We start from the raw sequence: 14,769 nt of genomic DNA on the forward strand, positions 1-14,769 counted from the left end.
ATTGAATTAGAAGCTAAATTAGCGTTCTGATCACTTCCTAAAACCGATATAGAGCTTCTGTGTGCTATTTTCTTCAACCCAAGTAGTTGAACGGCAGACTCCGTGATAAACGAAGCCTGAGACCCCTGATCGAGCAAACACCTAATTGTTACACCAGAGCCTGTTTTCGATTGAGCCTTAACAAGAGCCGTAGCCAACAAAACTTGACTATGACTGGTCGAAAAGCAGGATGTGAGATTAGTGGTCTCATCAGCAATGGTCTGAGTATTTGTGGTAGCATGTGCAACGACCTTACGTTCAACTGAGTGATTACGCCCGACATTAGAATCAGTTGAACTAGTCTGATTTTTGGGATGTAGTAAAGAGTGATGCTTTTTGTTGCATATACGGCATCTCGTGGTTTGACGGCAAGTGAAGACGGCGTGACCTGGATTCAAGCAATTAAAACATAGATTGTTTGTTTGGACGAAGCTACGACGTGAATCTATGTCTAATTTTGAAAAATCTTTACAAAATATTATTTTATGCTCTTTCGAACAGAAAATGCATAATGGCGCAGAAGACGCAGTGACATGATAAACTTTAGGAGTGTGTGAGATATTCTGGTGAGTACTCTTTTGAACAGTGCTGGGTCTTAAAAATTTAGGCTCTATATTTTCTAATGCTCTAAACCTGGTCTCGATAAACTCTTGGAATTGTTCGTAAGTAGAGAAATCACCAGATGTCTCACTCACTTTGAACTCCCACTGTTTACGAGTTTCACTGTCTAACTTAAGACACAGAATGTGTATCACCAATATGTCCCAGCTCTTAATGTCAACTCCTAAGTTTCGCAAAGAATACAAACAATCGTTTGTGGTATCCAACAATTCTTTCAGTGCGCTTGCTGACTCGACATTAATATTTCGTTGACTCAACAATCTCTTCAAAATACAGCTCGACAAATACTTTTTGTTATTGAACCTCTTCGTAAGCAATTCCCAACACATCGTGTAGTTATCTGCAGTAATGGGAATGTTTCGTAGAAGCTGTTCAGCCTCTCCAGTAAGGTGACCCTTTAAATAGTGTAGCTTCTGGACATTATCTAGAGAACTATTGTTATGCACAAGGGATGTAAACAAATCTCGGAAGCTGATCCACTGCGTATAAGTACCAGAAAATGGTGGTATAGCTATCTTCGGTAACCTAATTTGTTCACAGCTCTTGGTCTCCACAGGTTTCGGACTACTGGAACTTATTGCCTTCAATCTGCCCAACATTTTCTTCAAGTCTGTCTTGTATGCAATGTATAACTCTTCTGCTTCATCATAAATGTTGTCCTTGACATAGCTACAAGAAGCCAACACTTTTGCATCTGACTCTTGCACGAGTTGAGTATGTGTCAAACGGAATTGGGCCCATGACTCATCTAAAGACTCCTGTCTGGTTTCCACGTATTCGACTGAGAAACGTTCTCTAGGAGTTTTCTTCCAATTCGTTTGAGCTCTCCTTATAGCTTCATACAAGTCATACTGTACTTTAATTAAGGTTTCCATTGTTAGGTTCTAAGATGACAGTTAAAAGTTCGAAGAATTTTACAAGTCCAATTTTGATGCTATTTTTTCTAAGTGTTTGAGAAATTGGGACTTAGTCGAAAATCGGGCATAGGTTCCCCGTCTCTCCACTTTTTGCGAAATTATTCTAAGTCCTAGCTAACACTAATTTTTACAAGTCTACAATAGTCCAAATTTTTCTAAGTCCATTTATTTAATTTAGAGATTTAATGAAGTCATTAATTTAATTGCACTGATTAAGAATTTAAATGTACTCACAGTTTTCCACGTCACTATTGGTAGCACAACACTAGCTTACGTCACACTGCTCCACGAAGTCCTCGGCGATAACTTCACTATCGTGTCGTCCTCTTCTTACAGCAAACGCCCTCAGCGACAATCTTGGTCACTGCGTTGGCGTGGCCGTGGACCCGTCGTATCCCACGAAAACCGTATCCGGTTCGAAGGACCATGTACTGAACTGAAGGGTCCCAAAAATAAGAATGCACTTCTCGTTGCACTGGTCTTTATTAGCAAAGCCTACTTGCTTGCTACTGAATCGCTTTTGTAATGCTACGATGAAACAATAATAATCTGAAGACTTTATACAATCTAAGATAGCGTGTCGTTAGCTTGTTGCAGATGCGGTATAACGACATCTATGAAGATATTTACAAATTAAATATTTTTAGAAAAAGTTGTATTAATTGATATTTTAACTATCACACGACGTTTAATATAATTTAAATAACATAACAAACATTTTATAACATTAAACAACTCCAAAATTACCTACAAAATATGGTGAAACTAGCCCCATCTGTTATCTGATAGTTGAACCGTAATACTTTGATATGAAAACAATTCTATTTTAAAGATGCGAGTTTTTGAATAGTTAATTAGTACGTGAACACATAGTTTAAGCCCTAAGAATCAACATAGGATACTTTTTATTCCGGCAGAGGGCGCCACCGCGCGATATCCTAGATCCGCGCAGACAAAGTCGCGGGCATGAGCTAGTATTAAATATATTGACCCGGATAACTCACGTCTTAAATCGAGTTTAGCTCGACATGTTTAGCGCGTGTTGAGTCGCGTTGCTCCGAAGACGAAGGGCTACGGATTAGCCCGAAACATGTCGAGCTAAACTCGATTTAAGACGTGAGTTATCCGGGTCAATATATTTAATATGAGCTTCCTTTGCCAATTAAATGGCAGTGACTCCGAAGTGACAACAAAGCCTTTTGTTAAAAATCGTTTATCTGGTGTTAGAGCTCTGCTTCTAAGCAAGATGTACGCTGTGTGGGGTCATTTTAGATTGGTCAATGACATAGACATAAACAATTAATATTTTTAGACTTTTCTAATTGGTTATTCCAAGTTTTTAAGACAACTGGAAGTACGATGTAGGTTTTGATTCCCCGGCATTTTGTACCTTTCCGATTTTTTATTAAATTTTTTTGATCATTGAACGATGCCAGCAACTTTGCCAGCTCAGCAGGTATAAACGCTCTTAAACGCGTGATGAATGATTACTTACTTGAACTATGACTTAGAAGTTTGAATTCCTTTCAATGCTTAATACCTCCACACCACGCATGCCTGAGAAAAAATGTCTTGACAGACGGACGGGCAGCAAAATGAACCTAAAGGGTTTAGTTTTTTCTAACTGAGCTACGAAACCTTTTAAAACGATCACGTCCGTGTTGTTACGTATTTTGTTTAACAAATTCAGTTTAAAGGAATTGCTCAGTTTACTCGTATGTACCTGATTGGTATGATAAGTATATTTGTAACATATATCTTCCTATCATGCGAGCTATCATAGCAAGTATCTATGCGATACGAGCATATCGTACATTGCTATTAGCGGTGATTTATTCATTTTACTACGCAAAATATCTCCAAGGACTTGTCATACTGGAGGAATCATCGTCATCATCTCAGCCTACATACGTCCCACTGCTGGGCACTCGCGACGTCATTAGTTAACCTAGTGGGCGATCACCTGCCAATGCTTCATCTTCCAGTTCGTGATCGCTACCAACTCGATTATGGTTTAGGAGCACAAGGTCCCATGCGAAAATTGTTTCTTTGTCCCTTTTGTAAATATCCCATTCCCAAAACGGCCCTTTTGCAGATTATCCCGTTCTTAAAATGTCCCTTCACACAAATTACGTCCTTTTTCGCAGAATATCCCTTCCACAAAATATCCCGTTCGCAACTCGTTCTTTTCGTAAAATGTTCCGTTCGCAGTGTCCATTCGCAAAAGTTCCTTTCGCAAAATGTCCCGTGTAAGCCATAGGTTTTACGATAAAGTCGTGATCAAATCGTTTTGGGCTCTTCGTTAAGTTCTGCTGTCTATGCATACTATTTATGGTCAATAGCAGGAGAATCTTTAAGGGACGTTTTGTGAAAATGATGGGCCCGTTTTGAAAAAGAGACGTAATACGAATGGGATTTTTCGCATAAGTTCCCGTTTGCAAGGAAGACGTTTTGCAAATGGGACGTAATTATGGTGGAGGGACGTTTTGCGAGTGGGACACTACGCGCCCAAACCTCGAGGATCTCTCTTCCACGGTTATCTGTTTATCGAGCGATGTGGCCCGCCCACTGCCCCATTCAACTTGCATATTCTCCGAGCTATGTCGGTAACTTCAGTTCTTGAGCGAATTTCCATCCTCTGGATTCTATATTGTGCAAAGAAACTTCGAGCATAGCTCCCCTTTCCTATCACCCCTTTCCTATTGTGAAATTGATTCGAAACTTAGCATTGATGCGTAGTTTTGATGGGCTGATGGCAATACAATAAAGACACTAGAACTCTAAGACAGAACTATGTAACCTAGCCTTGTTAGAATATTCTTAGGGTGTTATTTGATCAAGAATGGTATCCAATTTCTGTTGATGGAGCAGTCAGACCGGTTAACCATTAAAACGTGTTATTATTACATTACGAGTAATATTTTGTGGCCTAATGATTTGAGCATTCCCATGCCCTTCTGACAACAGTGAAAGCAATTATACAATCACCGCAGAAAAATGCTAACCACGTCGTTTATTCGCCTCACATGATAATGTCAGAGTAGAAAAACTTAGGCTAAAAATAGCATAGCAAACAATTTATCTCGTCACAGTTATCTGTTAATTGCAGACGTCTGATATCGTTAAGATGCTGTAAAAGCGAGACAACGCGCACCGTATTGTATTTATTTAAGGAAAAATGTATGAGAATAGGCCTCACGAGGATAAATGTAAGGGCATAAAACGGACACGTAATTAACCCCTATCTCACCTGATGAAAAGTGCAGATTAAACCTGCGTTTGCATCAGAGATGTGCGAGGATGCTTTGCGAGGAAAGTGTTTTTTATGACCAATAGAAACGCTTCATTTACCAATCTCCGTTCAGCACAGTTCAGCAGGACTACTACGAAACTCGAAGTTCGTGTCATGCGGTCCCTCTGACACTTATACTATTTAATACGAGAGCGAGAGGGACGACGGTACGATACGAACTTCGAGTTTCGTGGTAGCCCTGCTGGTGGAAACAGCTCAGCGGAGCGAGGACATGTAAAAGAAGCATTTATATTGATTAATGACAAACACAATAGTTATTTACAATACATCCTCGCACATCTCTAACGCAGACACAAAGTTATATCTCACTGGTTCAGTAACAACCTATTCACTCTAGCCTTGAAGAGCCCTAGGTTGTATTTATTTGGAAATACAGACGAGACGACGGGAACGAATTCCATGTCTTAGCAGTTCGCATTAGGAAAGATGAAAGTTTAATTCATAAGGGTGAAGACGTCATTAGAGCGCCGAAAATCCAATTTTAAATGGCGTCAGTTGTAATCTATGCCATTCTGACGCGACGACGAAGAGAAAGATAGCCGTACGAATTTCATAACGAGAGCAAAGAAGACAAAACGTGTATGTGTGCTTTGGGAGCATGTTTTTCGGTTATTCTGGGAGCATTATACATCCATACTTAATATTATGTGTTTGTATGTTTCTGTGTTTGTCCGTCTTTCACGCCGTAACGGAGCGACGGATCGACGTGATTTTTGTCATAGAGATAGTTTATGGGCCCGAGAGTGACATAGGCTACTTTTTATCCCGGAAAAATGCACAGTTCCCGAGGGAACAGAATACCACGCGGGCGGAGCCGCGGGCAAAAGCTAGTATATTTATATCTTTACTTATCTATATAATTATGGTCTCAATTTTATACGTCATTCACAGGCAACACACATCGATTAAAGATTGTTTTATAGTGTGGTTAAATGGTTTTTGGAATGGTAGTGGTAGTTCGCTTTGATCATTGCGTCTCCGTCGCTCTCGTATGACACGCTAGTGCATCTCTTTTGTTACCAATATCCGTACAATAATATATTATACCTACATCATAATGATTCAACCGCAAGATGGTCTTCCTTGTTATTGTTTTCTCTCGCATACTATCTGTAGGTATGGTTGAGATTTATTCATATTCATATAACACGTGTGTAGTCGGTAGGCATATAAAATTTACCTACCAAGGTACATAAACAATGGTAAATATTTACTTATATTTTGTCGAATTCGATTGTCAGTTGGCTTACCAAGAACTTAATGAACCAAACCAGTTATCTTGATTACGGACACTTAAGAGTATTTTCATATTAATAATAATAATTAATAATTTCGATTAAAGGGATAAGTAGAAGGGATAAGTTCGCCTTTGTACATCTTACTGCGGTGCGACCAAACCGCTGCTTAAAAAACGGTGACGGCACGGAATCGCAGTGACACACGGTATGCTATGCCCACCGTTTTTATCGCATGCTCTCCACACCGCTGCTTAAAATACGGAATCGCAGTGACGTGTCGTAAACTTCAGGTCTTTACCGAACAAAAGTCGTGACGTTTACGGCACGTCACTGCGATTCCGCACCGTTTGCGTATTTTAAGCAGCGGTGTGGAAAGCATGCAAAAAAAAACGGTGCGCATACGATGCGTCACTGCGATGCCGTACCGTCACCGTTTTTTAAGCAGCGGTTTGGCCGCTCCTTTATCCTGTGTTCTGCAGGGCTACTACGAAACTCGAAACTCGAACTTCGTGTCGTGCTGTCCCTCTCGCTCTCGTATTAAATAGTATAAGTGTCAGAGGGACCGCATGACACGAACTTCGAGTTTCGTAGTAGAACTGCTGCTATTTTCATGTGTTTTTATGTACAATAAAGAGTTATACAATACAATACAATAAAGCAAAGCCAATGCGACGAGATTAATTGTGCCATTAGACAGAAAAGGAAGCTCGTGATTTTCAAATGTAATTTAGCACAGCTGGGGTTTGAACCTCTCTCTCCCCTCTCTCTCTTGGTGGGGTCAAACCATTAGGCCACCACGGCTTCAAATTTATAATACTGGTAGGATTATACTCACACTTGAGCCGCTCAGTCCTGGGCCCCCGGCAAGCGGCGCTGAGCCCGCAGCAGAGCTCCTTGAAGTCCACGTGGCCGTCCCTGTTCTCGTCGAAGGCCAAGAACACGCCGGCCACGGCGGCGCGCGGCAGCGGCGGCGTCAGCAGCGGAGACAGACTCTCTGCGTCCAGCTGCCCCGTCGGCGCCGAGTTGCGGAGCGACCAGAAGAACTTCTCCAGCTCTATTATGTCCTGGAAGAGCGGGTGTTTGAGAGAAACTGTGGTTTAGCTTACGGGTCAATCAACTTTATAGTTTACATTTGCACGCGTAAATCATAAGATTCCGAGATTTTACGATTTCTTAATTACCACTGGAATGTCCAAAAATTACACTGTGGTCTTTATTGACGTTGCATTATAAACAATCGTGCCCAATTTCTACTATAAGCCCAGCGACTGTTACTCAGCAGTAAAGGCTGGCTGTTCGCAGCCTAACGCGTTACAAGAGATTAATCAAGCATGCAGTGTCTATTGTGCATATTTGTCTGGATTGATGTACACAAGGCCTGAAGGCAAACCTCAGTTCACTCGAGTCCAGTGCTAGTTGGCTCGTATAAAAGCTTCATGTTTGAAAGGTATTTAAATTTTCAATAAAAAAAACTGTAAATAAAAAGTTTCGAACCGTATGCAAAAGTGTCGGAAATTGGCGTTTTCGTTATCATGTTGGATTCCTATCATCTATGCCATAAAGCTATTGATTTATGTACTTCGCATTTCAATTGGCGAATAATTTTATTGGAATTCAAACAATGTTTAAATTCCGTTATTGAATTCCGTTATCTTCAACTAGCAAACTAACAACACTCTCTGATAGAGGGATCATAAAATTAGCTCATACATTGTTATTTCATGGTTATGAGTGCTTTATTATATCACTTTAGTTCTTTGGCAGTTACTGATTGTTTTAAAATTGGAATTGTATATTTTTGACAACCCATATATGACTCATGAGCATATTTGTATTGCTCGTCTTTTTTTCTGGCTTTATAGAGGGGTGAGCGGGTGACATAAGTGTTAGTTACTACTTACATAAAAGCTTTCAAATGATTTACTGTCATTCAATATAATGGAAAAATCGTCGAAATAGGTCTACTATTTCTGATTCGGCCCAAAATTAATACCGTAAAGTGGATTTTGTTAAAATGTTGTTGTGTAGAAAAATACTTAGAACCAATTTTCTTTTCCTTGTAATTTAATTACGTTATATATAAGTGAATGTTATCTGAATTAAGACTAAATTTAATATGTATAAACTCAAAACTAATTATTTCAGGTGGAACATATTAATTAAAAGCTAGTTTTTCTATGTAAACACAAATTGCCATTATTGTATATGGCTTATATCTAATTTGAAAATTTTAAAATGGGACAAGATTTCATTTTTGGCAATATTCATTCCTTGTTGATATATTTCCGCATTTTTCGGCTTGGATAATTTAGAGTTGTCGATTTTGGATATGTTGGCTGAGCGGTGGGTGGGCCGAGTTGCCCCAGGAGGGATTCTCATCTCATTGACAATAAATCTTTAGAATAAAAAGTTTATAACGTTATTAATTCATTTTATATGTCACCTCATTATTAGCACTTAAGCAGGTAAGTTTAGATGCTAATACTGTAACACAAGTGCCTAACGCTAGATAAGGAAAATACACCTGTTTTCCTCAGAACTGAAGACCTCTTAAGATCTAAATATAACACATTACTTAGAAATATTACTACAAACAAGTTAAAAAAAAATTGTAAGTTTGGCAAGATAGGCAGATGCCACAAAATTATGATTTTTTTTAGCAAAGTATATCAGAGAAAATTGCATTAACATTCAGAATTACAAGTTCCTTGTTAGTAAATAAGATAATTCTAGATTTTATATTTCCAAGAGGTATGTATAGATCAGTGGGTACTTTTTTGTTTAAAAAACTGGCCAAGTTAGACTTGAGCATCAAGGATTCTGTACAAAATTGTAGATGTCTTTATGAATATTCAGCATTTCTCAGCCTGCTCTTAAGTAAAATGCATGCAAATGAGACTTTTCATAGGTTTTCCTGTAATTCATAGAATTATTTTCTGTATTTGAATAGTAGGGGAGTGGTCAATTTTAGCCTATTTTCTTAAATAATTTCAAAACTATTTATCGTCTTTTTCCTTTCTGAGTGGAACCCGAAAAAGGTAGAAACATGTTGATAACACTTACCCTTTCTTCCAAATGCGTCACACCAGCCAAGCTCTGATAAAAAGTTGGTGTGTCCAACTCCTGAACTGCATTGGCTTTCCCAGACAAAAGCCATTTGGACAGCACCGTTGCTTCTTTGTGTATGAGGAGCCATGATCGGAACTGCTCAAACGTTACTCTATCATTCGGACCAAATAGGCTTGTGAGTGTTTCTGCGCTTTTGTGCGATGCTGATATGATTAGGGAAGTGTTTTCCAAGTGGAGGGCGCTGGTAAAGTCCCATTTGTAGATGTACATGCCATTGTCGCTATTATTATTTACATACAAAGTCCACAGGAATCTGAAAATTTTGATGTAAATAGAATGTGATTGTACATACAGTCAAGGTCATAAATATTTCTATATTGCCAAGACATTAAGATATTTATACACCTTTATGCTACTATCTGTAAGGTATTTGTTACGAATTGCGTTGTATCACTTACTATTTGTGGTGTATGATACAGAGTCATTGTATTGTATTGTCTTGTATATTTTATGCTACGGCTTTAACCTCGTGGGCCCTCGCATACTTTATAAAGGATCAATTAACAAATAAAAGTACAAATCGTTAATTGAAAAAAGAATCTTAAGAATGTTGAAATAATATCCGAAATAACAAAGAAAGAAGCCTGGAAGAGATCGCTCTGAAGCGATAAGGCCGCCTATTGCTTACCTTAGAAAATCTCTATGTATATTACCTGTTTTCTGTACTGTGTTGGTGTGCAATAAAGAGTTATTGTATTGTATTGTATTCTAACAAAACTGGTGAACCACATCTAGGGTGTAACTAAAAAAGTCTGTTAAAAATATCAGGTCCCAGGAGGGTATAGATATTTATGCCCTTGACTGTACAGGATAAATATAATAACCAACCTACAGTAACAGATAATAACAAATCTATAAAAATATAAAAAAGAGGTAAAATTAAGTTTTCAAGCTGCTGCTCGCAATTTTTTCAGTGTCATATTTTGTTTATCACTATCCTGTGGGAATTATGCCATTTTTATAAAATACTAGTTTTTCCCTGTGGCTTTGCCTGCATAGGTTTCGGTTATCACACGCTGTTCCCTCGGGAACTGTTCATTTTTCCAGGAGTAAAAAGTAACCTGTCACTCTCTGGCCTATAGACTAACAGCCTTATTCATAAAAAGTTAGAGCATGTTCATAAATCCTTAAAAAACAGATTCATAAACTCTGTTAAAGTAACCGTAGTCTTTATCAAGCTAAGTCATAAAGTAAGTTGACCGTAGACTCCTTTAAACCCTGCTAAGTCATAAAATGGCCGCTACAAGTTTGAACAGCTGACTTTGACAAGAGCAAAAACCATACCGAAGATATTTAATAGTGAAGGCAGGGCTACGCAAAGGATTAAAAAAAAACAGATAAATTATGAAAAAGGAAAATTTCATATTTAAAATTTCTAATTTAAGAAAAATTAACAATAAAAAAAAAATGGATGCCAACATAAATTATGGCTTTTTGCAGAACATAAACATGCGGATCATAAATGGAATTAAAAAAAAAATTTCGCTTTTTTATTTTTTTTCCTGCTAATTTGCTTTCACTGCTGTCAATTTTTTTTAATAGATCGATTAGGCCATTTTTTGTCTTTGATTTGTCAAGGTGGCCAACATAATGCGTCTAATCCGTCTATCAGCAGCTCAACAACTAGCAGACTGCTAGCAAGCGTTTATGAATCATACTTCTTGACAACCGTCTAACAAGCTTAATCAGTCTGCTAAGTAACAGACCGATCAAATCTCAATTAAGGATTTTTTATGAATAAGGCTGTAACTCTATGCCAAAAATCATGTTGCTCCGTTTCGATGTTAAAGACGGACAAACATACAAATGCACACACTTACGCATTTATAATATTAGTATGAAAGTATGGATACATAAAAGTAACCTTTGTCTTGCCCAGGATTTCAAATAATGTCCAAACCAAATTTCATCCAACTAGATTCAGTTGTTTAAGCATGAAGGTGGAACAGACAAACAGGCAGACAGATTTATGATACTAGTAATAGTATATACATAGACATTTAATATCGATAGTAGTTTTGTAGAAAGTGATAAATATATTTTTGATTTTAAAGACAATGTTTTTTTTTATTTGTTTCTACCTACAGTTCTTTGTTTATTTTTAATCTTAGCAAAATGAACTATTGAGGCTGTATGTGCCTTAAGGTCCTTAGTAAAAAAAAAGATGATTTTGCAAAAAGACAACAACAAAAACATAACTAAATGTAATCCTTAATTATTAAGTCACCATTAGCACACAGATAACGATTGTGACACACAATAATTGTTATTATTAGCAAAATAAGTCTAGAAGTTTCTAAGTTAACCCGTGAAATAAAAATTTACAGTAAAAAAGAATATGTATTACAAAGAGTTAATTAATGTAAGTTTTCTGTGTACCTTCCTTTGAAAAAAAAATGTAGTAAGCACTTTTGTGTGAACTATGATTAAGTAAGCAAAATAAATATTAGCAAAACAAATCACGATAAAAACTTCTCGATGCAAAAGTGAAAAATTGAAACAGGAAAATTTGAATTGTAAAGTACTGTGGTAAATATTACTGAGCGTAAGAAAATACGGTGGTTACTCATAAATTTTGCGGAGTAAATTATACTTACTTGATTTTCTCTTCTATGTTTCCTTTGGTCAGGACTACAATTCCGCACAATAACTCCTTGAATGGGATCCCTCTCTTGGTGCCGCCACACGCCTGGTACAGCCAATCGGCGACTTCAAAAGGCACTCCGTCACTTAACACTTCGCGAACAAACGCTTCCAAGCTCAAGGACGTGCCGTTCGCGCCGGCACATCTTTTGAACGCCTCCTTGATACGCCTGAACTCACTATCAGACACTGCAAACAATGATATACGATTTTAAATAAGCTCATTTTCATCTTCGTTGCACTTCATAACATCGCACACAGAGCATACCCCGCTTCACTGCATCCTCGTATGATAGAAAACTAGGTTTCGAGTCTTTAGCACCCATATTTGCGTGTTCTCAAGAATCATAACATTTTTAAAACATTTAATAAACACAAAGAAAGAGAAATTATTACAGCTGACAGCTCACGTCGTCTGATCCGTAGCCATATTGAATATGTTTATTTTTTTTCCACTTCCACATTCCGATTGGTGGTACGATTGAACGATTAGTCTAACGTTCAGTTTCACGTTTGCGAGTGAGTTTAACAAAACATTAAGTTTTTTTTTACAAACAAATCCACAGCGTAGGGGAATTTACTGTGGTCAATGAATTAATTTATTACAAAATTATTTTTTATTTCATATTTCAGTTTAACAGTCGAATTACCAAAATGTAACCACCTTCTATTGTCGATGCCTCACAAGGCTTTGACATTTTGACAATGACAACGTACATCCATGGTCCATGGTCCATGATGACAACCAGCTGATTAATTTGACAACTCATCTCGATTTTATTGATTGACGTGACGTCCCTCCTGAGTTTTGCTTGTTGCACTGTTATTGTTTTCATTCGTTTAAATACGTAGTTAAACTATTTTACTATAAAAGCTGTGCTTGTACGTTAAGCGACTTATATACCGCTATGTGTGATTTTAAGCATAGCATGGTTCAATAGGTGTTGAGTTTTGTTTTGAAGTTCGCGAATTCCTTTATCTTATCCGTAAATGTCCGTCGCTTTGTGTGTTTTGAGTATAGAAATAGACGAGGATCTTCCAGATATGGGCGACAGTCCCGCAGAAGTCGGTAAGAAACATTCCCGTGCCTTGCTGCTCGATATTACTTTTTTTTTTCAAAGGGCACAGACTTTTCTTTGTTCTTCACTTGACCATATCGAAAATACAAACTGAAACATAGATGCACAGAAAAACCAGAAAAATAGACCAGCGCCGGGAATCGAACCCAGGTCCTCGGCATTCCGTGCCACGTGCTATACCGCTACACCACCACTGGACAGGGGTACAGACACGAATTTCTCTTATGCACCACTTATCTCAGCTTGTTTGTTTCTTATTTAGTCACTCTAGCAGCGACACTAGCGACATCTATGCTGCAGCCCTCATCGAGAAACTTTCAGCATTCCATTGGAACTAACCGCTCACCCGGACAAGAGATGTCGTTATTAACCCTTTGACCGCCATGGTCGGTAAAACACGACAGCTGAAAAAAGTGCCATAGTGGCCATGTCGGCAATCGGCATTTCGTGGCGCATATGGAACGATTTTCAGAATAAAAAATTTGTTGTCTGTGGCCAACCGTGGCGGTTAAAAAGCTAGGCAATCAAATTAAGATTGGTTTTTGGAATCTTTTTTTTTTTTTTATTTCAACTCGAAATTTTGATTCCAAAAACTAATCTTAATCTTCACTTGACCTCATTTTGACATTAACTTTTGGACGTAAAAGGTTCCTGTGTGCAATAACATTAATTTTGCATAGGAATGACATCATCAATATTCAACCAATGTTTATTATTAGTTATGTAGTACTTCATCCAAATAATAGCAAAAGTGAAACTACCTATGTATAATAAAATTGTTACGAGGAGGTCTTTGATGTATGTATGTATGTAAACTCTTTATTGCACATAAAAATAAAAATAAAAATACAAATACACAGAGAGGAGACAAAGGCGAGCTTATCCCTAAAAAGGGATCTCTTCCAGCTAACCTAGTTAGGAAAAAACATTTGGTTATATAGAGGATGAGGAGGATGTCATGTTTGCTGGACTATAAGACATTTTGTAATGTTATACAATATGATCCAGAATGAAATGGCTTACTATATTCTTGTTTGGAACTATTTTTGTCTAAGGAGGTAAAATATTGCAGTGACCTGAGTCTGAGTAGTGCTCTAATTTTATGTCAATCGGACTTAGATAAAAATTTATAAACTATGCATGTAACCTGCATTAATATCTGCCACATGGGAGCATACAAATATATCTGACATATGCTACTGGCTCTAGAATAGTCATATTAGATATTTATCACACTTTGTTGCATTAGATATGCTGATAGCTGGCTGGTGCTTGTACTAATGATAACATTTTGTATTGTGTGTGGATGAGTACATATTATTATTGTTGCAGAAGCTGCCAAAGAGCAAAAGAAGAAAGACCGTGGTGCTCGTGAATCCAAGACAATCACAGTGGAGACATATGCCAGTGTGTTGTTAGGCCCCAACCCGGACATAGGCATTCTGCCGACCAGCTCTCGTCGGACTCCACCCAAAGAAAGCGTTATTCCTGATGACGATGAAACCATCAGCTTCTTCTGTGGTAACCCGCTGGTTGAAGTCACTAAAGGGGTGCTCCATTTGTATAAAGAAAAGTGAGTATCTGACTTTACGACAAGTTACAAACATGTGGGTAGAAAATTATTAAAAGTGCCATATAAGGTAGGTTATTTGTGTGTGGTGTGGGGTAATTCAATTTGTCCTAAAATAACAAAAAGTTACTAAAAATGGAATAATTCTTCGCTGACTTTGGTCAATTTCATCAATCAATGTAGTATTTGGCAATTTTTTATTTAATTTATGAATCAAAGC

The 14,769-nt window shown here is 37.8% G+C and overlaps 2 protein-coding genes across 2 annotated transcripts in view; one reads left to right on the forward strand and one right to left on the reverse strand.

Moving 5' to 3' along the window:
- The window catches only part of Usp32 (Ubiquitin specific protease 32), a gene marked incomplete in the record, with an annotated part of 68,592 nt that extends 56,237 nt beyond the window's left edge, over nucleotides 1-12,355 (reverse strand). Inside the window, 4 exon segments of the mRNA XM_074092710.1 lie at nucleotides 6,964-7,192; nucleotides 9,192-9,510; nucleotides 11,855-12,089; nucleotides 12,169-12,355. Coding sequence (XP_073948811.1) covers nucleotides 6,964-7,192; nucleotides 9,192-9,510; nucleotides 11,855-12,089; nucleotides 12,169-12,226 — 841 coding nt within the window.
- A 263-nt stretch (nucleotides 12,356-12,618) lies between these two features.
- Nucleotides 12,619-14,769, forward strand: part of LOC141431446 (BRCA1-associated protein-like) — a 26,025-nt gene continuing 23,874 nt past the window's right edge. The window contains 2 exon segments of the mRNA XM_074092629.1: nucleotides 12,619-12,969; nucleotides 14,312-14,552. Of these exon segments, the coding sequence (XP_073948730.1) occupies nucleotides 12,891-12,969; nucleotides 14,312-14,552 (320 nt within the window). The 5' untranslated portion in view covers nucleotides 12,619-12,890.

The sequence above is a fragment of the Choristoneura fumiferana genome, chromosome 9, assembly GCF_025370935.1.
Source record: "Choristoneura fumiferana chromosome 9, NRCan_CFum_1, whole genome shotgun sequence".
In the NCBI taxonomy this organism is placed as follows: Eukaryota; Metazoa; Arthropoda; class Insecta; order Lepidoptera; family Tortricidae; genus Choristoneura; species Choristoneura fumiferana.